The 27,899-nt window shown below is 43.1% G+C and overlaps 1 protein-coding gene across 2 annotated transcripts in view; it reads left to right on the top strand.

Moving 5' to 3' along the window:
• Positions 1 to 2,147: 2,147 nt before the first annotated feature.
• Positions 2,148 to 27,899, top strand: part of LOC121547210 (serine/threonine-protein kinase SBK1-like) — a 50,144-nt gene continuing 24,392 nt past the window's right edge. The window contains exons 1-2 of one of the 2 annotated variants that reach the window (XM_041858362.2): positions 2,148 to 2,825; positions 2,947 to 3,068. In XM_041858362.2, coding sequence (XP_041714296.1) covers positions 3,031 to 3,068 — 38 coding nt within the window. In that variant the 5' untranslated portion in view covers positions 2,148 to 2,825; positions 2,947 to 3,030. Of the gene's footprint in view, positions 2,826 to 2,941; positions 3,069 to 27,899 lie in introns of both variants that reach the window. The other variant, XM_041858361.2, reaches the window with a different exon arrangement.

Below are 27,899 nucleotides of genomic sequence, written 5' to 3'. Positions count from 1 at the left end.
AGTGCAAATCAATCCCAGAACAACAGCAAAGGACCTTGTGAAGATGCTGGAGGAAACGGGTATAAAAGTATCTATATCCACAGTAAAAACTAGTCCGATATCAACATAACCTGAAAGGCCGCTCAGCAAGGAAGAAGCCACTGCTCCAAAACCACCATAAAAAAGCCAGACTACGGTTTGCAACTGCACATGGGGACAAAGATCATACTTTTTGGAGAAATGTCCTCTGGTCTGATGAAACAAAAATAGAACTGTTTGGCCATAATGACCATCGTTATGTTTGGAGGAAAAAGGGGGTAGCTTGCAAGCCGAAGAACACCATCCCAACCATGAAGCACAGGGGTGGCAGCATCATGCTATGGGGGTGCTTTGCTGCAGGAGGGCCTGGTGCACTTCACAAAATAGATGGCATCATGAGGAAGGAAAATTATGTGGATATATTGAAGCAACATCTCAAGACATCAGTCAGGAAGTTAAAGCTTGGTCGCAAATGGGTCTTCCAAATGGACAATGACCCTACTTCCAAAGTTGTGGCAAAATGGCTTAACGACAACAAAGTCAAGGTATTGGAGTGGCCATCACAAAGCCCTGACCTCAATCCTAAAGAAAATGTGGAAGAAATAATAAATCTTGACAGCTTAACCCTGGAGAGGTACACTGCTAAAATCCACAGAGCTAAGGTCATTATAATATCCACCTGGTTCTCAGCTATCACATTTAGAACATCCAAAATAAGGAGAGGAGTCTATCCACTCATGACCAAATACCGAACTTTTTAAATCTCATCCGTAGTTAAGGACATGATTTTGATTTGGCATAATATGCAGTATATACAGAATATATTTGTGGCTGTATTATTCGTTTTGTCTTTTAGTTTTGTTATTGTCTTGTGTTGTCAATTTGTACAGTATGTCTGTATGTATGCTGTCAATGTGTTATTATTAGAAAAACGTACGATTTGTTTATTTTTTTCTAAATAAAGCAAAACAGTGAGACAGTACTCGCTTTTATAGTTGACTTTGCTCAACAAGAAAACAAGTTTGAGAACAGAGAGAAAGGAGTCCACCCCTGTAATCGGGAGGAAGAGATGACACACAAAAGTGAAAACTAGAGCAGTGAAAGTCTGGTGTCTGAAAAAAGAGGAGAGAGCGAGAGAGAGAGATTCAGATTCGTTCAAATTGACTTATTTGACCCACACCGCTCCCTGTTGTCAGCCCACAGTATTTGACCTTCAACATGATTTATGACAACCCGGTTCCCACGGTAACCCTGAGGAAACTCTCAGCCTCATTGCTTCTTGCCCAATTCCCAGAGAGTGTGAGAAGTCTTGAACCTCTCAAAAGGTGACAACATCTAACCGATGATATCAACTAACTGTCTTTTCAATACATATTCCTTGAACAGGAAAAGACTGCAACAGAATACCCTGATGGCACTGATATTGTTTCAAGATATAGGCAAGTCATATTCTTTGCACTGTCATAGTTGTTACCTAGACTGATGCTCCTTTTTCTTTCCTCTTCCGTGGCCTGATCCTGTCCTAGATTTGTGTGTAACCAGCTTATCTTTGACACCCTGTAGGCCTAGGCTGTCTTAGTTCTGGAGCAGTGGGTCTTGAGTGGAACAAATGCCCAGCCTGAGGGGGATATGATGACGAAGAATTCCCAACAGTTCAACTACTCTACTCATCAACCGTTCTGATCCGTGATTTCTGATGATGCTCTCAAAGGGCTAGTGGAGGACTATGCTCTAAGGTTGATAAGGTTATCCCTGTTATTCCAATCCTATTCCACCAATCCAATCTATTTGATTTGACAAAGATGATTGGATGCTTGCCTGTTGTTAAACATGGAAACACCAACCAGTAGCCTAAATTAATTGAAAATCATGCCCCAAATGTTACCTAATATGGACAGTTGGCATAAGCTTCTGAATTATGCAACAGTCATTGGTGTAGTAGACTGCTCCTATTAAGTAAAATTGGGGACAGGCGCTAGGACCCAGTGCACGTTAGAGCGCGCTTCTGCTGCCAGAAGATGGAGACGAGACGGGAGGGAACAAGAGAAAGAGGGGAAGCAAGAGGATTTACTCCGCCCAAATCTGTCCTCGTGAGATAAGACATTTTTGTATGGAGGTCTATGAGAGAGTGTCGAATTACGTGAAGCTTATTTGATCGAATAGAAGTTTCATAATGTTTAGGCTGTTACCAATGTAATGATGTAAGTGGATGCACGTGGCATTCTAGCAACTTTAAGAAAAACTACTTAGTTGTTCCTGTTGTTCACGCATGTATCCACACTCATTGGCTAGAATGGTCCCACCTGATCTCGCCTGCCTTCAATCATTGAGGACATGTATTTCCATTGTTAGAGCGTTCCCTCGGCTATCTTGTAGGCTAAATATAACAGATCATCTTCGGGAACAATGAAAGAGCTGGCTGGTAGTGCTACAGAGAGATGGGGAACAGTTGTGAAAGGGAGAGTAAAAAACAAATCACAGATTCCCTTGCTTGGAGTAACAGACAATACCAGCCTGACGCAAAGGGGAGAAATGGAGACAATGTGAATAGATGCAGATAGAGAGTCGGGTCATTTTCCACACAGGCTGAAAAGTATGCTGGAAATAAATGAATTTGGTGTGATGCTGAATTGGGTCATGCAGACCCCAAGAAAAGCGAAACACACACACACCCGCCTCCCGTTGCCTTGCAGGCTGAGCGAATAATCCAAAACAGAAGAGCGCCTTTACGCACGGAACCAAACGGAGAATTACCAACACAGACGAGAAAACAAGACACAAAGACGGACCTCAATTCAGTTCACACTGTAGGCTATACTTTTTTCAGATAAGATAACACAGCAGAATTGTGCTTTTATTATAAACTGTCATATTATTGACTCATTCGTTAATGTTGAAATATTATTCATTTAATTTAAATCAGAATAGGTCAAAAACAGGACATCTCGTCGACCAGACCCCAGTGAATCAACCGGTCAGTTGAAGATTGCAGGTGCTCCTTGCACGGCGCGAATGCAGGACCACGGAGAAGAGAGACAGGTCGCCAGCAGGTGAGTTTAGTTTCAACATCTGATCGGATTATCACACATAGATCCTTTGAAAGTTACACCATTAACATAGGCTATCCATACATCTTGTAAGATATGATGCAATGGCAACTTAAATCATAAACGCGATGAACCGTTATTTATTGGTCAGTATAGGGTTTGTTTGTTTGTTTGCAGGCCTTGTAGGCCTATGGTGCTTTAGGCTATATGCATCATAGAAAAAGATCCCTAATGTTTTGCTGAAAAAAGTGCATATTTTTTGTGTAGTCTGAAGATTTCCAGTGGACTTGATTGCAATTTGTGGAATATTCATTCAGCACATTGGGGTCATTAGGGCTATTTCCCATAGATTTTAGGAACCATTTTCACTAGACTTTCACTATTCACCATGCAATGTGTTTTCTTTGAGGAAAAGGTGACATCTTCAAGATAGCTTTAAGGGGCAAGGGCATGAGGTCAGGGGTCAATGTAAAAATGGTCTCTTCTGAACAAAACTCACTGTGACAACAACGGCATCCTTTTCATCTCAGAAAAATTATTAATCTATAAAATTACCTATTTCCTTTTTTAAATATATTTTTGTACACAAATCAGATTTGATGAGCACAGACAGACATTCAAGGTAGACTGGCTATTCAGTATATTCTCCAGGTGAACTTGAATGTGTATTTCTCCCTAGGGGAATGTGATTTAGTTTTCCAACCACACATTTCCATAGTGCCTGTACATTTTAATCAGGCAGGATATCCTTTACTGGGCAGCACTCTGCATCTGTTATTCAGCACCATTATACACAAATAGATCAACAAAGTGGGCACTCAGGAGGCATCATAAAGTGAGTGTACACTCTAGTCAGTGGCGTTAATACCTCACTAGTAATGCCCTGTAATGCATTGAAATGAGTGTCTGACTCTATTGAACAAAAAACAATAAAAGCAGCAAGCCTTCTACGGAGTAATGGACTCTAAATGAAACATGATGTCAGTGAAGAGTTGGACATTCATTTAATTCACCATGTATTGCTTGATGACAAAACAATACTTCCTTTCCTTGACCTTGCATGGCAATAACAGTACCACACTTTGTTTAACCCTTTACACATGTGGAAATTGGCCTATATGGATAGGGCCACATTTAAATGTTTCTAACAGAAGAAATCTAAAAAGCATATGCATGACCATGGTAGCAATTGAAAGGGAACACTTTGGAGATTATGGAGAAATTATCAGACCAAAAGGTGAGGACACAACAGTTCTCCTGACACAAGACTGAATTCAAACATTAAACTGTTGATTTTATGTGCATTTTACATTTACTGTACTTTTCGCAGCATTTGTCAATAATGAAATCTGAAAATACTCTGGAAACATTCAGTAACATAATAACAATATTCATGGGAATTTTGGGGTAGGTGCAACGTAAGAAAAACGAATTACAAAGGTTTGAGTGAGAGGCCTAACTGGTGCCTCCAAGTGGACACATACCTGTCCAAACTGTGCACAGTTTCCTTTGTAATTTCAATACACTTTTATGACTCAAGGAAAGCGCCTTCAACTATAAAGGTGCTTTTTTGAGCTCTCCTAGCCTTGCCGTTGAGGAACTGAAGCAAGCAAACGTATAGTTTTTTGTTTGGAACACAGCCCCGAGTCCCCACCATCACACAATTACTGTTGTTGTTTACGCAATCCCCCCAAAAACATTATATTATAAATCTCAATCTGGGTCAGGGGGGCTTCATTTGAAAGCTTATTCTATTGTCAACATGACAAGCTACGTTATAGAATATGATCTTACAGTGTTAGGCTTTCACAAGGCACTTCAAACAAACATTGTAATTTTGGTGCACATAGAATGGAGTCATGAGTGCAAATTTCTTCCAAATACGACAAACATAGGCTCATTCTGTTTAGGACAACCCAGGGTATGACGCATGTCATCCTTGTAACTGTAAATCAAACATAGTGATCATAAATGTTGATATTGTAAATTACATGAGTTTTGAAATATGGAAATGGGAAGTGCACATTTGGACTCACGGATGTGTGGTTTGCTTGTATGACATCAAAGCGGTATTTATTATAATCCTCAACTTCTCGTCTTTCAGAAAACATCGACTCCTCTTGATTTACAGTATTCCCCTCACTCGGACAGCAAAACATTTGCAAAAGTAGCACAATTAGCGGAAGGAATGGGGCATCTTTTTGTTCTGCGTGGTACACACGTTTAGAACAGCTGTCAGTTGAATCCCATACAGCGCTGTAAAGTGAAGAGCCTGAGCTCTGACATCATATATAGTATGTTACTGTACAGCCACTGAGTTCCAATTTAGGTGCTTATCAGTGACCAAATCTACAATTTTCAACCCGTATACGGGATGACAGGTTGAGTGAGTGTGAAAGGCTACAGATGTCCTCCAGCGATTTATTTTCTTTTTCTTTCACTTTTACTGTTGAAAAGTGATATCCCAAGTATAAATACAGTAAAGTACACACACTAAGGGGCAAACTGCAAACTTCAAGTAGCAGGGCATTCAAGGAGTTGGTCTGATGGGAATCCGTGATGTCATCGGCCTCCCCCTTGCTTGAGGAACAATAGAGGAGCAATATAAATAAGAGGAAAGGCCCACCCTCTCACTTGTGCCATGTCATGACATACCTGGACCACCTATAGACCTTTTCAACTGTCAAAACAATAAAACATTCTATACGCATGCGCAACTAAGAGGTTCCCCAGTAAACATCCGGCGCTGCACTGCACCATAATTGCTAGTTGGCTAGATTGCACAAAATTACAAGTTCGTATTTCTTGATTCAACCAAAAAAACGGAACGACTTACAGTATGTACACACATTGACTTGTTAACTAGTACAACTAGCTTTAGAGCCCTAATAAAACAAGGTAGATTGGTCCTACTGCTGTTCAAATGTACAAAAGTATATCTGAAATGTAGCCATACACATCAACAGGCGTCGTTTTATATAATAACACAAGAAAGATATGAAGCCCCACTACTACATACAAGTGTATCCGAAATGCAGCCATAGCTGCCGTAGGTCTACACATAATTTGCGCCTACCAACACGCACAGATCAGCTCGACAGGATGAGCACCACATAGGCTATCAAAGATTCTTACAGGCTTCATAGCTTAAGCTTCAATAGATAGAACAAAGGCTACTTTTCGGTCGAATTTCTGACACTATGCAATGAGCGTAACCTACAGTAAGCCAAGCCACCACTTCTCCAGGTGCGCAATATTTTCTGTGGTAGCAAACTAAATCAAACTAAGCGCATATTCTATATTCATAGCTGATGTGAAATGTCCTACATGACAGATAAGAGTAAATGCCCATTCAGAGAGCAACACACACACACACGCTGTAGCAGGAGAGCAGGGAGGGGGCGACAAAGTAGGCTGTGTTGTTTTCATAGTATTGACATCACTTTACAGTAGCCTATCACACAATGACCGTGTGTAATGCAATTAATTTTAACAGGGTGAAAATGTGCCTACTTCATTTAGTAGGCTACACACGGTATTGGTGCTATACTACTGCGACATACAAAATGTACACAAATTTAGGCCTATCTGAAATGCAGCCATATACACAACAACTGTCATTGGGTAAGTGTCAATACAAATCTGCGCTGGCTCCTCCTCACCGAAATCGTCAGGTGTTAGTGGCTGGGGTAACGGAGGTGCAGGTGCTTGTTGTCTCGATCTTGTTGGTCAGCAGGCGGCGTGGGGGATGGGCAGGAATTGCACTTGCTGCTAGGCTCCTCAACCTTGGTGGTCAGGCTAGCATTTACATTTTACATTTTAGTCATTTAGCAGACGCTCTTATCCAGAGCGACTTACAGTTAGTGAATGCATACGTTTATATATATATAAAAAAATAAAAAAATCATACTGGCCCCCCGTGGGAAACAAACTCACATCCCTGCCGGCCAAACCCTCCCCTACCTAGCAGGCTGCTCGGTTTGCTCGGCATTGGTCTCAACATGGTGTTCCTCAGTTTGTTTGCTCTTGGCAGTGCGGATATCCATGCTGAACAAAGCTTAGCCAACTAGCTATAATTATTCAGTGCGCCACTACCAAAACTTAACAAAGCTAGCTGTAGCTGTCTGCAAAAGTGAACATTTTTCCCTCTCTGTGAGAAAAAACCCACCCTGGGATCCAATAAGCTTCCTAAACAAAGTAATAAAGGCAGTACCTTATGACATTGCATGGCTAGGTGCCCAATCAGAATGCAGTTTTGGATTTTAACTACTAAATGTTACATTATTACATCCCCCCCACAGATCACGAGCGCACACCGGCATATAGCCTCTGTCCCGGTCTGCGCTAATGGCTGGCCCAACGGCGCTACATTGGCAAAACCGGGCATGGTAATTCATTTACCATTTGTTATGTTTATGGGGAAACAAAACTGGGGGGAGCACACATTTTATCTGGGGTGTCCATGCCCGGCTTTGCCACCCCGTAGAGCTGGCCCTGCAGTTTAGGCAGGAGAGCATCCAGGAGAGAGAAGTCAGCGCAGCGTCTGTTCCTCAGTGGGCTACAACAGTGGTAGGCCTGATCAACGATGAGACAGCCTATAGGGAGGAGGTCAGAAACCTGGCAGTGTAGTGCCAGGACAACAACCTCTCCCTCAAATGTGAGCAAGACAAAGGAGCTAATCGTGGACTACAGGAAAAGGAGGGCCAAACACGCCCCCATTCACATCGACGGGGCTGTAGTGGAACAGGTCGAGAGTTTTAAGTTCCTTGCTGTCCACATCACCAACAAACTATTGTCGTGACGTGACTTACTTTAATGTATGACTGTTATTTATCGAATCACCTAACTATGTTTAATTGTCACTCGATTAAATTAATAATGTAACAATTAACTCATTAGGAATTTGGGGCACCACGGAAGAAGTTGTTTAACGAGTTACCATCTCCCGAATTAAACTCTTAGAAGATATATATGTTATATATCGATAACAGTCGCTTATTAAATAATTACCTCTTATCAGTCTCATTCTGAACGTCGCATAATCCTTGAACCTGCAAGAACCCTAACCTTATTGATGAATCAGAAATACATAAATGGGCTTAATTATTTTTAAGTACATTTTATGGTTTTCAATATATCACAAACTGTTTTTTCATATTGGTTATTGATTTGGACACTTAAAAACTGTGTTTTGACATTGGGTTATTTATCAATGTCTTGTTAACAGAAAGCAGCAAAAGCATCATTTTCAATTTAAGTTTCAAGAATATAAATTTAACTTTCAACATTTATTTCCAAAGTTATTTAAAAAATTTTTAACCTTTATTTAACTAGGCAAGTCAGTTAAGAACAAATTCTTATTTAGAATGACGGCCTACACCGGCCAAACCCGGACAACGCTGTGCGTCGCCCTATGGGACTCCCAATCACGGCCGGTTGTGATACAGCGTGGAATCGAACCAGGGGGTCTGTAGTGATGCCTCAAGCACTGAGATGCAGTGCCTTAGACCGCTGTGCCACTCGGGAGCCCGAGTTATTGTACTTAATCAGGTAAAAACCGCTGAATGAGTCCAAAAACGTGCTGTGATTGATTTACTTTTAGGATATACCAGAAATATACCAGAAATCACCAAGATAGGCTAGCTGCAGAGTAAAAATTCGCTACATTGTAAAAGTTCAGGAAAACAAAAATTTGCTTTTTGTTAGGGTTAGACATTAGACCTATGTATTGTTACTTTAACATTATTTTTGTAGTCCTACAACCAATTTTAAACAGTAAACCAATAGCATGTAACCAATTGGAGATATACTGTACCCTTCAATGTCTCTTCAGGACTTGGGACTTTCATTGGGACCTTAATCCGCAGACAGGGTTTAGCAGCTTTCACAGGTTTCTGTATCTGAGGTTAGGAAACAAAGAAATTAGACCAGGACTTGCTTATTATTCTGAAGCGATATACATTTGATATTTCGCTGCAATTGTGTTTTGGTATAGTCATAGCTAGTTCTCTCTTTGGGACTGGAAATCTGTTCATTATCTAGCTAGCTTAGCTACTAGCAAGGTAGCTAACATTGTTTTTTTTAGCAGATAAAGCTATCTTTGTGTCATAAAAAAATTATTGGATGGCTGTCTATTGTATTTATATGTAGCGAGCTAGCTAACGTTACCTAGAATAGATGGTTAACTTGATAAACAACTTACCCATGTGCTACACATTATTGTGGTGCCACCACCTCCTGCTGCTAACGTTACTATCCATGCAGGTACTTCATCCCGCTGCGATGCTTCTTTAGAAATCTATCAACTTTAATTTTGAAAAATAGATTTGTTCCCGGTCATAAGGATCATCCCACCCTCGATTAATATGGTCAATATACAAATGCTGACCTTGAGAAAACAAGTAGACTAAGTTAACTAGCTTAGCTAGCTAGCTATTTACAGCCACAACAGAACAGCTGTTATTTACAAACACACCGATAGTTATTTGGGTTTCAGGGTTCACTTGTGCTCCTCGTCAAAAAGCCTTTAAAAAGTTGTATTGAGATGTGCATTTGTTAAGTAAATCAGGTGTTAAATGAGGTGAAAAGGAGACTGGAGTGCCACTTTAAGTGTTCACTAGCAGCTTTGTAAAGCCAATATGCAACTGTACTGTATGAATGAATCAAAACACAGTTTCACCCTCTATACCGGAAAATTGTTCAGTCCCATACTGTATTATTCATGGTAGCCTATCATACAATGGAGCATACTATACTGTCAACATTATGCACACCACTGCCCTGTTTGGCAATTGACACTCAGTGCACTGAGCAGTACTGTATATCTACTGTAGCCTATGTCCTGTGGAGTGTGTAGACAGGGGGCAGGTTGGACACGAGAGAGCTGGTAGGATGGTACAGCATGACACACTTTGGTGGCAGGTAAAGCGATATACTTACAGTGTAGCTGCATGGATAGGCATGATATTAGATCAGCCCCCGCCGGCATCTGCAGCGGCTGCATTCCGTTCGGAATCGACAAGGTCAGAAGAAAGGGGAAGAAAGTGAGTGATAGAATTGGACTGGATTGGATTGCAGCCCCTCTGGCTCAGTGACCTCAGCAGTCAACACAACAGCAGGGATTGATGTCACCACAGGGTTGGCGTTTAGCAGTAGGATCCCCCCATCGTCATGGTAATCCATCAAGGTCTGGTTCTCTGGTTACATTGGTCCCCTCCAGCAGATGTCCGAATGCTGGCCAATGGCCAAATTCCTCCTCATATAATCCAGCCAAACCGTGTCTCTCTCCCAGACCGTAGTAGACTCTAGTCTACACCAGTACAGCTGTGGAGTCACAGTACCCCAATCCATTTCACATCAAAGGGATTAATTATCCTCGAAGCCTCGGGATTTTGTGTTTCGCTCCGATTTCATGTCCTCAATCCTATAGTGTCAGCCATGACATGACACAGTCCTACACTGTAGAATACATGCAAGGTGAGGGAGTTCTATAATCGACAGTCTGTTTTCCTATTGGCTGGTTGGCTGGCTGAGTGCAGCTATTTGACTGTTGAGTGGTTTTGTGTGTCTCTGTCTTGTTAATTGCTTTTGTTTGATGTAGACTAGCTATTTCATGTTGAATGGTGCTCTGTAGAACTACAATCAGGGGTCTCCAACAGGTCGATCTCGAGCTACCAGTAGCTCGCAGCCCACATATGTGTAGCTCGCCAAACTATTCTGAAAGTGCATCTATTTTTCACGTGTTCCACCACAAACTGTCATAAACAAATCTCACAAGTATCATACACATCAAGTTCCCGGCTACTATCCAATCAAATCCACATTAACATTATTCCACCCCTAGTTAGCCAAAATTGGCTTAAAAAGCCAAACGTAACACAATATCTGCCAAATAATTTCCAGCAATATTGCCCCTGTATGTCTGTGGTACGCGTGTTTGTCTACCATTCACTTTGTGTAGCAGAATTATATCATGATTGTTTGTATCAATCGGGTGGGCTTTTGTTTAGCAAATTCTGTCATGACAAATGTCTCGCAAAATGTGCAATTAAAGAGCATTACACAAAAAATGTGAAAGCTAGGAAAAAAATGTATGATTAGCTCATGACATATTTCAGAATTTAAAGTAGCTCTTATGCTCGAAAAGGTTGGAGATCCCTGCTCTATGGTTTGTCGAGATCGGTGTGGAAGGACTTGACTGGCCTGCACAGGGCCCTGACCTCAACCCCGTCGAACACCTTTGGGATGAATTGGAACACTGACTGCGAGCCAGGCCTAATCGCCCAACATCAGTGCTCGACCTCACCAATGCTCTTGTGGCTGAATGGAAGCAAGTCATTCTAGATTGCAGCCGGTAGCAACAAGAAGAAGCGCTGCGATGTGTGTGGACCCAAGAAGGACAGGAAGACACAGTACACATGCATCAAGTGCAAGAAATACATTTGCAACACACACACAGTAAAACTGTCCCTCATGTGGTGTATGCACTCACTAACTGTAAGTCGCTCTGGATAAGAGCGTCTGCTAAATGACTCAAATGTAAATGTAAAGTCCCCGCAGCAATGTTTCAACATCTAGTGGAAAGCCTTCCCAGAAGAGTATATTGCTGTTATAGCAGCAAAGGGGGGACCAACTCCATATTAATGCCCATGATTTTGGAATGAGATGTTCGATGAGCAGGTGTCCACATACCTTTGGTCATGTAATGTTTTTTTATTTTTTTTAATAACAATTTTAATTGAATTTCAATCACGGTAAGGTACTTAATTGTTACCCAGAAATGATTTGATATTGAGATAAAAATGGCTGCGTTGGACCTTTAAAGTGTAAGAGAGAGACGTCCACTTGAAGTTGCCTAGCTGCATCTATTATCAGGGGAGACAGTTCCCATGGAAATGTATGTGAATTTCACACCAATATGAATAGAGATGAATAGACACTCAAACACGAGAACAGAATTGTACAGACAGAGCATTACAGTGAATATGGGAGAAAGATGAGACGAGGAAGGAGGGATCAATTTTAGATTCAAGACAAACAATATTTACACTAAACAATGCTAAGTTTAGTAAATAACAAAGAAGACACAGGTAACTGCCGAAATAATGGAAACACTTAAGTAAATGAGGGATACAAAGTATATTGAAAGAAGGCGCTTCCACACATGTGTGGTTCCTGAGTTAATTAAGAAATTAACATCCCATCATGCTTAGGGTCATGTATAAAAATGTGCCAATATTTTTGGCTACCATGGCTATGCTTGCATAGGTTGACAATGCCCCCATCCACAAGGCATGAGTTGTCACTGAATGGTTTGATGGACATCAAAATATTGTAAACCATAGGCCATGCCCGTCTCAGTCACCAGATCTCAAGCCAATTGAACACTTATGGGCGCCTGAGACAGCGTTTTCCACCCCCATCAACAAAACCCCAAATTATGGCATTTCTTGTGGAAGAATGGTGTTGCATCCCTCCAATATAGTTCCAGACAATTGTATAATCTATGCCAAGGTGCATTGAAGCTGTTCTGGCTCATGGTGGCCCAACTCGCTATTGACACTTTATGTTGGTGTTTCCTTTATTATGGCAGTTACCTGTACAGAGACAAAAAAAGAGACCATTTGGAAATAGTCTTGCAGGATTCAGCTCTATTCTCATCTCAAGCCAAGAGTTTGTTCAGTTAAGGTCGTCTGGCTATTCCACTAGCCATCTCGTGTCTATGCATGTGGAGGTCCAAGCTGTTACTATAGACCATTGTGTGTGTGTGTGTGTGTGTGTGTGCGCGCACCCTTACACAGGTTATGTCTGTCTGTTAGTGTGGACCAGAGGAGGCTGGTAGGAGGAGCTATAGGAGGATGGGCTCATTTTAATGGATGGAATGGAATCAATAGAATGGTATCAAACACATCAAACATATGGAAACCATCCGTTTATACCGATCCAGCCCTTACAATGAGCCCGTCCTTCCAATGGCTCCTCCCACAAGCCACCTCTGGTGCAGACTATTCTGGACCTTAAAGGGTATGTTTTTGTCTCTTAGGGGCATTCTGGGCTTTAAAGGGAATGTCTTCCCACTGGGCACACCACGTCATTTCAACATGGAGAATTGGGTAATATTTGGCAGATATGTTAATCATTGAGATTCCAACCTATTTTGACCCACTCAAAAAGACAGCCAAAAGTTTGTTGAATTCCCAATGTGTTATCACTATGCTTTCAACTGTTTAAAAGCACCACCAAATTCGAATGGAAAATCAATGTCAGATTTGTGGTTTACTTGTCACCTAAATGTGTTATCACTGCACTCTCAACCATTTAAAAACACAACAAAGTTAAAATGGGAATACAATGTCAGATATTTTGTTTATTTTTACAACAACTTAATGTGTTATCACTGTGCTTCATGTAATAGCATAACCAAATGACCTGGATTGCATTTGAGATTACATTGAAGTACATGGTGCAAGTGATCAATGCCGTTTGAGATTCTGCGCAGATTATTATAGCAATTGTGAAGATTTCCATAGACCTGCGACCCTGAACATGCAGGCTTTCTATGATTACATAAGGAGACATTTAGTGTAACAGTAACCTCAAAATGTGGCCATGGATGTGTTACTCATTTTAAGGTTGAAAAAATACTGTTAGTTTGTAAGATAGCCATAACATTAGAAAAATTTTTGTATTTTTTTTTTGTGTGTATTATTATTGTTTATAAAAAAAATGTGTGGGGGGGGTAGAAGGATTACTTTTATACTATCGGAAGGTGGTCAGTGACTCCGCTGTCCTGGTGTCGTGAGGGAGCTTGTTCCACCATTGGGGTGCCAGAGCAGCGAACAGTTTTGACTGGGCTGAGCGGGAACTGTACTTCCACAGAGGTAGGGGGACCAGCAGGCCAGAGGTGGAAGAACGCAATGCCCTCGTTTGAGTGTAGGGACTGATCAATTGAATTGTGCTTGGTTGTCAACGTAACCAAATATCAACATTTGAAGGAGAAGTTTATTCTGCTTGGATAGCTCCATCTGTGCCACTGAATCTGGCTATAATTCCAGTTTGTCTATAAATTAATAATTGATATGTTGGACTCACGTTTCCCTTTCAACCAAAAATCTAAGTTAAAGAATAAGACTAAATCAAATCAAACTTGAATGCACTTTAAATACATTTTGATTCGATTTAATCCTATTCTTTAACTTTGATTTTTGGTTGAGATGGAGACGTAAATCCAACATATTTATTATTAACTTGTAGATTCCATTTGAAATCAACCAAAGCTAGAAACCCTAGGCCGACGTCTATTGTCTATTTTTTGTTTAATCCTGGGCTGAATTTTACAATAGCTATTGATGACTTCCCAAATACTATATAGGCCTAAATAGCATCATTGATGATATATGATTGAGTAAGTATGGTTACATTTCATTTGCTCTGTTGAACCTACCCTTTGGAATGACTTCGATAGGAACAGTAAATGTATTAAGTGGAGATTTCTCAGCAATCACTCTCACGATAGCACATTGGTTATAGTCAGTGACAAATATCAAAGCTAAGAACGGCTTGGTTAAAACCTTAATTGGGAGACCGAAGGGACAGCTGTAGATAGATCAACTCTCCAGTAGGAGGTGCTGCCCAGCCTATAGCTTTTTTCTTATAGTGGATATTACGTTGAAGATCTGACATTGTTTCAAAGGTACAAATTCAACATATTTTATATAAGGTTCGTCTATGTTGAAAATTGGTTACCATGATGAATTACATAATCCTGTGGTTGAAATTTTACCCTCAAAACAAAAGTTTAAGTTTATGACTTTTTTTTCAAATCCAATGTATTTTCCACGTCGATTCCACATCACAATACGTTGAAACAATGTTTATTTAACCAATTTCTGCCCAGTGGATTGTCTGTTAGGGTTAGCGATGTAGTGCTGCACTGACTGCTGCCGGAGAGGTTGTTTTTCAGTTCACAGCACATGAAACAATGCAGAAAATATGTAATTGCTGCATATGGTGATCTCTAGAGTTTAGAGCAATGAAGGTTCAGAGGTACTAAGAATGACATGAATAGGGAATGAGAGAGACTGGAATATATCTGCAATCCACTCACCCATTTTAATGGCAGCCATACTGTATTATCTAACTGACATACCTATATTGAAGTGTTTTGATCCAAGTAGTGAAATTTGTGTAAGAGTCATTTGAGTGTGCAGGCTCTATTCAGTTATTTTACTGGCTCAATAAACTCAGGGACATGAGGATCTCACACAAGTGAAAACCCTATATATCCATGCTGCCTCTCTTTTATAGCTGCTGAGGACAGAGTAGCAGAGGGCAGTATGGGCCTTAGCTGAACTAATGCTGAGTTGTGAGGAAAGAGACCCGGTGGAGACGCTTGGCCTCCCTCATGCAGCGCCGCAGCTGCTCTCTGGGAGAGATGGGAACAAAATGGTCCTTTGATAGTGTCACTGCAGGACTGTGTGCACAGGGGCACACACACACACACACAGACACACAAATGAGTGCACAGACACTCACACACAAACAAACACGTGCGGTACACACACACCAATACACGTGCAAACTGAGCTCAGATAGTCACACACTTGTACACACTCAAACATTCACAACACATTCAGTACACGCATTCATCCAAACCCAGACTCACACATAACCCTCTATCAACACACCCACAAAGCACTTTTCAGGATCCCCGTTTCCCGGTTCCCATTTAGAACATTATACTGCAGCTGATGCCATCTCTCTTCCCCTCATCCAATTCTGGGTCTCTTAATCATGTTCTGTAAAGGAAATGAGGTGGCTGCGTCTTGGGTTCGGAGGTGTTTTTGTCTTAGTGGAGGCTGAGTAATGCGATTAGATTTGATGCCGGAGTGTTGCATGTTCCTCCCTGGAGCCCTACGCGGCTGCAACTACAGCTAGCCAGCTAGAGTTTAAGGAGTGCCAGTAAACAAACAGTCCCTCATCTACTGGGTTCATTATGATTGATGGGTTAGGAGCAGGATGGGGAGTCCGGTCTAGTCAATCAGTTTCTACGTTTCAAAGGTTTTTTGTTCAATTGAACCCAACCTGTTCAAAGCTATTTTTTTATAACAGCAAATGGGCTACATATACAATGAGTATACAATAACATTTTAAGGACACCTGCTTTTCCATGACATAGACTAACCAGGTGAATCCAGGTGAAAGCTAGTTGACGTGTACCTATGATGAAAATTACAGGCCTCTCTCATCTTTTTAAGTGGGAGAACTTGCACAATTGGTGGCTGACTAAATAATTTTTTTCCCCACTGTATGATCCCTTATTGAAGTCACTTGTTAATTCCACTTCAATCAGTGTAGATGAAGGGGAGGAGACAGGTTAAAGAATGATTTTTAATCCTTGAGACAATTGAGACATGGATTGTGTATGTGTGCCATTCAGAGGCTGAATGGGCAAGACAAAAATATTTAAGTGCCTTTGAACGGGGTATGCATTGTCTATGCAGTATACACTGCATATACACTGCACTGTACAGTTTTCACTCCTAGGCAGAAGACATGCTGTGACTTATATTTATTTTTCTGTCTTGGCTCTAATCGTGACTGATTTAAAGGAGTGTATGTGTTCTTATGGAAGACACTTAGCAAGGCACACTGTTATAATTTGGCCTTGTTTAGTCCCAGCGTGTGAAGATCTGGCGGCTCCAAATAGTTGCATCCTGTTTCAGTTTCTTCCCTCTAATTAATCATATAATATTTATTACTTTCTTCACACAAGATAGCTGAGTAATCTTAATTGGACGAGAGAAAGAACAAAGAACAAAGCTGGGCTGCGGAGGGAGGGAGGGAGGGAGGGAGGGAGGGAGGGAGGGAGGGAGGGAGGGAGGGAGGGACAAAGAGCCTTCAGTCAACCAGCCTCTGTGTGTGTGTGTGTGTGTATGTATGTATGTATGTGTGTGTGTGTATGTGAGAGAGAGATTGCTCGCTTACCAATGGCCCATCTGTGTGTGAAATACACACTGAAGGGTGTGTGTGTGTTGTGATATCCATGCACAATAGATGACATCTCCGTGTGAGATCAGCCTTATCAATAACCCTATCTGTGTGTACAATACGTAACCAAACAGCACATAAAAACAGTCACGCACAATGACAATGGTAGAGATTAATACGTTTGTTTCTATGTTTGTTAGGTCCGCCTTGCATTCCAATTAGCTCATCTTTTGTGTCATAGAGCGTAGCCTAATGATTTAAGCTTTGCTGCCCTATACGACCTCCAGTGGTGGAAAAAGTACCCAATTGTCACACTTGAGTAAAAGTAAAGATACCTTAATAGAAAATGACTCAAGTAAAAGTGAAAGTCATCCAGTAAAATATGACTTGAGTAAAAGTAAAAAAGTATTTCGTTTTAAATATACTTGAGTATCAAAAGTAAATGTAATTGCTAAAATATACTTAAGTATCAAAAGTAAAAGTATAAATCATTTCAAATTCCTTATATTAGGCAAACCAGATGGCATAATTTTCTTGTTTTTTATATTCACGGATAGCCAGGGGCATACTCCAACACTCAGACATACAGTGCATTCGGAAAGTATTCAGACCCCTTGACTCTTTCCACATTTTGTTACGTTACAGCCTTATTCTAAAATTGATTAAATTGGTTTTTTCCCTCATAAATCTACACACAATACCCCATAATGACAAAGCAAAAACTGGTTTTTAGAAATGTTTGCAAATGTATTACAAATACAAAACTGAAATATCACATTTACATAAGTATTCAGACACTTTACTCAGTACTTTGTTGAAGCACCTTTGGCAGCGATTACAGCCTCAAGTCTTATTGGGTATGACGCTACAAGCTTGGCACACCTGTATTTGGGGAGTTTCTCCCATTCTTCTCTGCAGATCCTCTCAAGCTCTGTCAGGTTGGATGGAGTGAGTCGCTGTACAGCTATTTTCAGGTCTCTCCAGAGATGTTCGATCGGGTTCAAGTCCGGGCTCTGGCTGGGCCACTCAAGGACATTCAGAGACTTGTCCCAAAGCCACTCCTGCGTTGTCTTAGTTGTGTGCTTAGGGTCGTTGTCCTGTTGGAAGGTGAACCTTCACCCCAGTCTGAGGTCCTGAGTGCTCAGGAGCAGGTTTTCATCAAGGATCTATCTGTACTTTGCTCCGTCCATCTTTCCTTCGATCCTGACTAGTCTCCCAGTCCCTGCCGCTGAAAAACATCCCCACAGCATGATGCTGCCAACACCATGCTACACCGTAGGGATGGTGCCAGGTTTCCTCCAGACATGACACTTGGCATTCAGGCCAAATAATTCAATCTTGGTTTCATCAGACCAGAGAATCTTGTTTCTCATGGTCTGAGAGTCCTTTAGGTGCCGTTTGGTAAACTCCCTTTTACTGAGGAGTGGCTTCCGTCCAGCAGCTGTACCATAAAGGCCTGATTGGTGGAGTGCTTTAGAAATGGTTGTCCTTCTGGAAGGTTCTCCCATCTCTACAGAAGAACTCTGGAGTTCTGTCAGAGTGACCGGGTTCTTGGTCACCTCCCTGACCAAGGCCCTTCTCCCCTGATTGCTCAGTTTGGCCGGGTGGCCAGCTCTAGGAGAGTCATGGTGGTTCCAAACGTATTCCATTTAATGATGGAGGCCACTGTGTTCTTGGGGACCTTCAATACTGCAGAAATGTTTTGGTACCGTTCCCCAGATCTGTACCTCAACATAATCCTGTCTCGGAGCTCTACGGACAATTCCTTCGACCTCATGGCTTGGTTTTTGCTCTGACATGCACTGTCAACTGTGGGACCTTATATCGACAGGTGAATGCCTTTCCAAATCATGTCCAATCAATTGAATTTACCACAGGTGGACTCCAATCAAGTTGCAGAAACATCTCAAGGATGATCAAAGGAAGCAGGATGCACCTGAGCTACATGTTTAGTCTCATAGCAAAGGGTCTGAATACTTAGGTAAATGTGATATTTTAGTTTTGTGTTTCTAAAAATCCTTCTTTTTTTTTTTTTTTTTTTTTTTTAGTCATTTAGCAGACGCTCTTATCCAGAGCGACTTACAGGAGCAATTACGGTTAAGTGCCTTGCTCAAGGGCACATCGACAGATTTTTCACCTAGTCGGCTCGGGGATTAGAACCAGCGACCTTTCGGTTACTGGCACTACGCTCTTAACCACTAAGCTACCTGCAATGAAAGAAAGATGTGTGTAGATTGATGATTTATTTATTTTTATTTTTATCCATTTTAGAATATGTCTGTAACGTAACAAAATGTGGAGGTCTCAAGGGGTCTGAATACTTTCCGAATGTACTGTAATTTACAAACAAAGTATTTGTGTTTAGTGAGTCCGTCAGATCAGAGGCAGTAGAGATGGCCAGGGATGTTCTCTTTATAAGTGCCTGAATTTGACCATTTTCCTGTCCTGCTAAGCATTCAAAATGTAACTAGTACTTTTGGGTGTCAGGGAAAATGTATGGAGTAAAAAGTATATTATATTCTTTAGGAATGTAGTGAAGTAAAAGCAAAAGTTGTCAAAAATATAAATAGTAAAGTAAAGTACAGATACCCCAAAAAGTACTTAAATAAATATACTTTAAAGTAGTACTTTAAAGTATATTTACTTAAGTACTTTGCACCACTGATTACCTCCATGCAGGGCTTGAAATTAACATTGTCCCGGGAACGGACGATAAAACATATGTCTGTGTCCCTGTGCCCAAGAAAGCGGAGGTAACCTGCCTAAATGACTACCGCCCCGTAGCACTCACATCGGTAGCCATGAAGTGCTTTGAAAGGCTGGTCATGGCTCACATAATAATAATAATAATAATAATAATAATAATAATAATAATAATAATAATAATAATAATAATAATAATAATATCAACACCATCAGCTGCTGGACAATGAAAGAAAGATGATTTGAAAACCAATAGAATATGAGAGAAATGCTGGTTTCAATGGCATAAGGAAGTGTTTATAAAATAATTCCCTCAACATTTCTATGGTCTGATTTTGGCTAGGCTACTTTGAAACAAGGTAAGACATGCCTCATAAAATGACATAAAACCTCCAGGTTTTAAACAATTAAGTTTATGGTTAAAATAGTACTCATATAGGAATGGGTAATTGTTTACAAGTTGATTTTCAAGTAGGATAGCAGCCTACACAAGAAATAACCAGTAGCGGTGCGTGGTTAAAATCACTGGGAAGCCAATCCAGAAACAAGTGCCATATTACATTCCTACAGTATGTGTTGTGATAATTGCGTTGTTTGCTCTGTAACCTCTTAGTTCTTATGCATTGACATCGTGATAAATAGCCCTAAGGCCGAGACAATAAGAAGTGGCAGAATAAATTCAACCACACATTTGTTTCATTACAAAACCGGAGAGCAACATCTATCCGGTGAAGTCCACAAAACATATTGCATGTAACAAACAGTTACATGACCTAAAGCAGGTCAAGCAAGGTAATGTTTCAGACATTTTCAGACTACTTGTCACGCTCGTCTGAAGGAGGAGACCAATGCGCAGCGTTGCGAGTGAACATGATGACTTTATTAACTTAAAGCAACCACGAAGAAAACAACAAATGACGATCCGTGAAGTTCAATACTGAATACTACTAACAGCAACAAAGAAACAATAACCCACAACACAAAGTGAACTCACACAGTATAAATATGGCTCCCAATCAGAGATAACGAGCCGACAGCTGACACTCGTTACCTCCGATTGGGAGTCATACGACTAATCAAGAACAATTAACCAAACATAGAAAATGCACAACCAGAAATCCCCAACATAGAAATACACCCAAACAATGAAACTAAACAACCCTGGCTCAAATATCAAGGTCCGTGGAGCCAGAGTGTCACATTACCCCCCTAAAGGTGCGACCTCCGGGCGCACCAGCACTCCCAGTCTCGGGGAGGGTCTGGGTGGGCGTCTGTCCCTGGTGGCGGCTCTGGCCCAGGTCGTGGTCCCCACCCCACCTTAGTCACTATCCGCTTCCGTATTCCCTTCCTCATGACCACCCCCAACTAAACCCCACTGGATTAAGGGGGCGGCACCGGACTACGGGGCAGTACCGGACTAAGGGGGCAGTACCTGACTAGATGGCGGATCCTGGCTGGCTGGCTCTGGCGGATCCTGGCGGGAACGGCTCTGGCGGATCCTGGCGGGGCGGCTCTGGCGGATCCTGGCGGGCGGCTCTGGCGGATCCAGGCTGGGCCGGCTCTGGCGGATCCTGGCTGGACGGCTCTGGCGGATCCTGGCTGGACCGGCTCTGGCGGATCCTGGCTGGACGGCTCTGGCGGATCCTGGCTGGACCGGCTCTGGCGGATCCCTTGCTGGGCGGCTCTGGCGGATCCTGGCTGGACCGCTCTGGCGGATCCTGGCTAGACGGTTCTGGCGGATCCTGGCTGGACAGCTCTGGCGGATCCTGGCTGGACGGCTCTGGCGGATCCTGGCAGGACGGCTCTGGCGGATCCTGGCTGGCTGACGGATCTGGCGGATCCTGGCGGGCTGACGGATCTGGCTGCTCATGGCTGGCTGACGGATCTGGCTGCTCATGGCTGGCTGACGGATCTGGCTGCTCATGGCTGGCTGACGGGTTCTGGCTGCTCGTGCGCTGGCCGGACGGATCTGGTTGCTCGTGGCTGGCTGACGGATCTGGCTGCTCATGGCTGGCTGACGGATCTGGCTGCTCGCGGCTGGCTGACGGATCTGGCTGCTCGATGGCTGGCTGACGGATCTGGCTGCTCATAGCTGGCTGACGGATCTGGCTGCTCATGGCTGGCTGACGGGTCTGGCTGCTCCTGGCTGGCGGAAGGCTCTGGCTGATCCGGTCTGACGGAAGGCTCTGGCTGCTCCTGTCTGGCGGAAGGCTCTGGCTGCTCCTGTCTGGCGGAAGGCTCTGGCTGCTCCTGTCTGGCGGAAGGCTCTGGCTGATCCTGTCTGGCGGAAGGCTCTGGCTGATCCTGTCTGGCGGAAGGCTCTGGCTGATCCTGTCTGGCGGAGAGCTCCTAGCGGCTCCCGGGTCTGGCGGACGGCTCTGAAGGCTCATGGCAGACGGGCGGCTTTGCAGGCTCAGTACAGACGGGCAGTTCAGACGGCGTTGGGCAGACGGACAGTTCAGACGGCGTAGGGCAGACGGGCAGTTCAGACGGCGTTGGGCAGACGGGCAGTTCAGACGGCGTTGGGCAGCCGGGCAGTTCAGACGCCGTTGGGCAGACGGGCAGTTCAGACGGCGTTGGGCAGACGGGCAGTTCAGACGGCGTTGGGCAGACGGGCAGTTCAGGCGCCGTTGGGCAGACGGCCAGTTCAGGCCGGCTGGCGACGCACATCGTGGACCTGGTGCGTGGAGTAGGAACAGGCCGGACCGTACCGGGAACACCCACCACTGGCCTTAACTGGGGATCAAGAACGGACCGGACCAGACTGGGAACACACTTCAGTCTCTCATGCCGTGCCACAACAACTTCCCTCCCTCTACTCGCCAATGGCTCCCGTAATCCGATAGCCTTCTCTCCTTTTCTCCCTGTGGCAGCCTCCTGCTGCCCAGGCGCCTAACCATGTGCCCCCCAAAAAATTTTTTGGGGGAGTAACCCGGGCTTCCAGCCTCGACTCCGCGCTTCCTCTTCATACCACCTCCTCTCGGCTGCAGCTGCCTCCAGCTCTTCACGAGGGCGGTGATATTCCTCCTCAGACCACCTCCTCTCGGCTGCAGCTGCCTCCAGCTCTTCACGAGGGCGATGATGTTCCTCCGGTTGTGCCCAAGGACCCTTTCCAGCCCGAATCTCCTCCCATGTCCAAAAGTCCTTAGGAGGCATCCATAACTCCTGTGTCCAGACCCCTTGCTCCTGGACGCGCTGCTTGGTCCTTTTTGGTGGGTTATTCTGTCACGCTCGTCTGAAGGAGGAGACCAATGCGCAGCGTTGCGAGTGAACATGATGACTTTATTAACTTAAAGCAACCACGAAGAAAACAACAAATGACGATCCGTGAAGTTCAATACTGAATACTACTAACAGCAACAAAGAAACAATAACCCACAACACAAAGTGAACTCACACAGTATAAATATGGCTCCCAATCAGAGATAACGAGCCGACAGCTGACACTCGTTACCTCCGATTGGGAGTCATACGACTAATCAAGAACAATTAACCAAACATAGAAAATGCACAACCAGAAATCCCCAACATAGAAATACACCCAAACAATGAAACTAAACAACCCTGGCTCAAATATCAAGGTCCGTGGAGCCAGAGTGTCACACTACTAAACAACTATTGATTTAGAACCACGTAGAGTTACAGCAAGTCGCAAAGAAAACAGGAGCTGCCTCCACTATTCCAGCACCATTTAAATTTCAACATCATCTAATCACCTCTGTCTAATACAGTGACAACTAAAAGATACCAAAAACGATTTAGTCCAATCAACATAAGCTAAATAATGTGGCTGTCCATGGTACTGATTTCTCTCTCTGTGTGTGTGTGTGTGTGTGTGCGCGCATGCGTGCGTGCAAGCAGTGTTGTGTTCGAGACCACCTAAAGCGAGACCGATTCAAGACCAAGACTGGAGAAAATCGAGTCCGAGTCAAGACCAAGACAGGAGGGGGGGCGAGACCAGAAAAATGCAGTCCATTTCAAGACCATGAAATCATAAGTTCAAAATGTCCAGTATTTCTGTGTTCATATTTCAGAACAACATATAACATATCTGTTAGACATTCAAAATAGTGAAAAATGCATGCTGAGCCACTCTACAATTATTACTAACCCAAACACAGTGGGCAACAATGGGCCTTCTACGCCCTTCAGAGAAGTGTGAAGGATTTATAAAATAATTATTACAATAATATAATAATAATGATGAATATTTTATTATTTTCAGTGTTGTTCTGATTTAATCTCGTCAGTTTTTGTTGGAAAGGAAAGGGTTAACACTGAAGAGATCAGGATTTTTCTTTGCTGGTCTCTGGAGAGATACATCTAGCTAGCTAAGTCAGCCATTGTCTAGGCCATCAGAAGCTAGATAAAGGCATCTGCCATTCAACTGTATTAGGGCAAAATGTTGAAGTGACAGTGGAATCAACCAAACACATGACTTGAAGGCCAACAGGTCACTGCACAATAGCGAGCCGTAGTTTTCCCACTGTCTAGCTAGCTAGCTTTTGTTGTTGGCTAGTTTGCAGCAGGTGTTATCAAAGAGGATGTTGTTGCTAATTTGTTAGCTTCTCCCTTTTCAAGAATAACTTTCAACAAGAAATTAAGTTTCAAATGATCATCATCTGGTAAGTGGAACTGTGTTTTTTATTGAGGCACGCTTGCTGTTGTTAGCCATCTTTTGACATGACATCTTATTACAATCTGTTCATATACACCCCCAGGAAGACTATTACTATTTTTTAAATATCTGACAAGCGACCACTTAGATATGGTCATTTTCACGTTTTCATAAATTCTTAGATTGTTTGGGAATTACATATACAAAGGCATTTGTGAAAATTCTATAGCAATATAGTGTGGGAAAGCGGCTATGCGTTTGGACAATTAATAGACACTGCAGTAAATAAAACCGAATAAAAACATCTGTCTTGTCCAGGACCGGAGTTTACACAGACCGGTGCGCTATAGCCAATCAGAGCTACAGTAGGCCTTTATACAAACCAGTCATTTGCCACACGGGCCTGCCATCATTCACTTTGAACTGGACTGCGTGTTTACAGGCAGTTGCAACAACGCGACTTTAAATCATTAGAACAAATTCGCCAAAAGCCACAAAATACATGTGAATGGATTTCTGCAAATATGTAAACACCACGGGAGTCCTCTTGGGAACTTTAGTCTCTCTGCCTCAGTTTTGCACATCAACAACAGCAAGATCAACAACTAATGCTAGCCAGAGCAAGATGAGCTAATATCTAATGAAGGAACATTAGGTAACGCTTGAGTCAACATTCACAAGGCCGCTGGGCCAGACGGATTACCAGGGCGTGTACTCCGAGCATGTGCTGACCAACTGGCAAGTGTCTTCACTGACATTTTCAACATGTCCCTGACCGAGTCTGTAATACCAACATGTTTCAAGCAGACCACCATAGTCCCCGTGCCCAAGAACTCTAAGATAACCTGCCTAAATGACTACCGACCCGTGGCACTGACGTCTGTAGCCATGAAGTGCTTTGAAAGACTGGTCATGGCTCACATCAACAGCATAATCCCAGAAACCCTAGACCCACTCCAATTTGCATACCGCCCCAACAGATCCACAGATGATGCAATCTCTATCGCACTCCACACTGCCCTTTCCCACCTGGACAAGAGGAACACCTACGTGAGAATGCTATTCATTGACTACAGCTCAGCATTCAACACCATAGTGCCCTCTAAGCTCATCACTAAGCTAAGGATCCTGGGACTAAACACCTCCCTCTGCAACTGGATCCTGGACTTCCTGACGGGCCGCCCCCAGGTGGTAAGGGTAGGTAACAACACATCTGCCACACTGATCCTCAACACGGGGGCCCCTCAGGGGTGCGTGCTCAGTCCCCTCCTGTACTCTCTGTTCACCCATGACTGCATGGCCAGGCACGACTCCAACACCATCATTAAGTTTGCCGACGACACAACAGTGGTAGGCCTGATCACCGACAACGATGAGACAGCCTATAGGGAGGAGGTCAGAGATCTGGCCGTGTGGTGCCAGGACAACAACCTCTCCCTCAACGTGACCAAGACAAAGGAGATGATTGTGGACTACAGGAAAAAAAGAGGACTGAGCACGCCCCCATTCTCATCGACGGGGCTGTAGTGGAACAGGTTGAGAGCTTCAAGTTCCTTGGTGTCCACATCACCAACGAACTATCATGGTCCAAGCACACCAAGACAGTCGTGAAGAGGGCACGACAAAGCCTATTCCCCCTCAGGAGACTAAAAAGATTTGGCATGGGTCCTCAGATCCTCAAAAAATTCTACAGCTGCACCATCGAGAGCATCCTGACTGGTTGCATCACCGCCTGGTATGGCAACTGCTTGGCCTCTGACCGCAAGGCACTACAGAGGGTAGTGCGTACGGCCCAGTACATCACTGGGGCAAAGCTCCCTGCCATCCAAGACCTCTATACCAGGCGGTGTCAGAGGAAGGCCCTCAAAATTGTCAAAGACTCCAGCCACCCTAGTCATAGACTGTTCTCTCTGCTACCGCACGGCAAGCGGTACCGGAGTGCCAAGTCTAGGTCCAAAAGACTTCTCAACAGCTTCTACCCACAAGCCATAAGACTCCTGAACAGCTAATCATGGCTACCCGGACTATTTGCACTGCCCCCCACCCCATCCTTTTTACGCTGCTGCTACTCTGTTAAGTATTTATGCATAGTCACTTTAACTCTACCCACATGTACATATTACCTCAACTACCTCAACTAGCCGGTGCCCCCGCACATTGACTCTGCACCGTTACCCCCCTGTATATATAGCCTCCCTACTGTCACTTTATTTTACTTCTGCTCTTTGTTTTTCTCAACACTTTTTTTTTTTTTGTTGTTGTTTTATTCTTACTTTTTTTGTTTAAAATAAACGCACTGTTGGTTAAGGGCTGTAAGTAAGCATTTCACTGTAATGTCTGCACTTGTTGTATTCGGCGCATGTGACCAATAAAATTTGATTTGATTTGATTTGATTTGATTTGAGAGGGTTTTTCAGCTAGTTGGCCGTCAAAATTGCACTGATAAACGATGGGGAGTTGTAGCCTCGTTGTCTTTCTGAAGCTTGCCTGCCAATGCATGCTTGTCCCAACCAAGCACCCAAGCTAACTGGCTAAAGTTGGCTAGCTTGCTAGCTAGCTACTTCCAGACACAAATAAGAGAACACCTCGCTCTGACCATTTTACTCGCCGTAGCAGAGTTGGCTAGGCTGTTTACATGTTATCTACTGCATTCTTGACTAACTATTACTTTTTTTGTCTACGCTTACTGACACCTTTAATATTCAGCGGGTGTTGCGCATTCATAAATTCATCAGTTGTTCTGTGCTCTGGCACACTCAGACGAGAGTGCTCTGAAATCGAAGTAGATAGCCAGAGTGAATTTGTGAGTGCAAGAGATATGCTAACTGGATAACAGTCGTTCAAGTTCTTGCTAGCTAACCAAATGGCACCTGCATCTCTATCTTTGTATAGCCACCGAAAAACAATATGAGGGGAAAAGTCAGTCACTCACCCACTCCTCTAATGGCATGAGATGACATCCTCCTAGCAGCTAGCTATCTAGCTAATGTTAGGCTCCGTGTTTTTAGCTTGATACATAAATAGATACGATAGCCTATTAGCCACGTTATGACTGACTTGTGATCATTGCCCTTGCTAGTTTGATTGCATTGACAATCCCAGCCTTTTTCCAGAATATTGAGTCATTAAAACTGAAACGGAGCATCCTGAATGGAGGCAGCAAACAATGTACCAGGCCAGCTGTGATTTACAACATAGCAATATTTTTGGGACTACCAAGAAATGTATTGGTGAATTATATTAATCATGCATTGAACTGCATCCATCTATTCTGCCAACAATGCCTTAGTGTACATCATGGAATGTTGAGTCAAATACAACCTATTTTTAAAACCTCTTATAAAGTTGGTTTTGTAGCATAAACTGGGAATTAGATATTTTTGACTGATAGTATGATTGTCTGTTTGTTTCATATCTGCAAAGTGGTTAAAATGCGGTCAGTTCCACTTTAAACTTTTGGTCACCGGTTACTTTGTGTGCTAAACGGGAAATGTTTTTTGCAATGGGAAGTAATAGTTGTACAT

Source organism: Coregonus clupeaformis, chromosome 31 (assembly GCF_020615455.1).
Source record: "Coregonus clupeaformis isolate EN_2021a chromosome 31, ASM2061545v1, whole genome shotgun sequence".
Lineage (NCBI taxonomy): Eukaryota > Metazoa > Chordata > Actinopteri > Salmoniformes > Salmonidae > Coregonus > Coregonus clupeaformis.
This window is presented reverse-complemented; position numbering and strand designations above follow the sequence as displayed.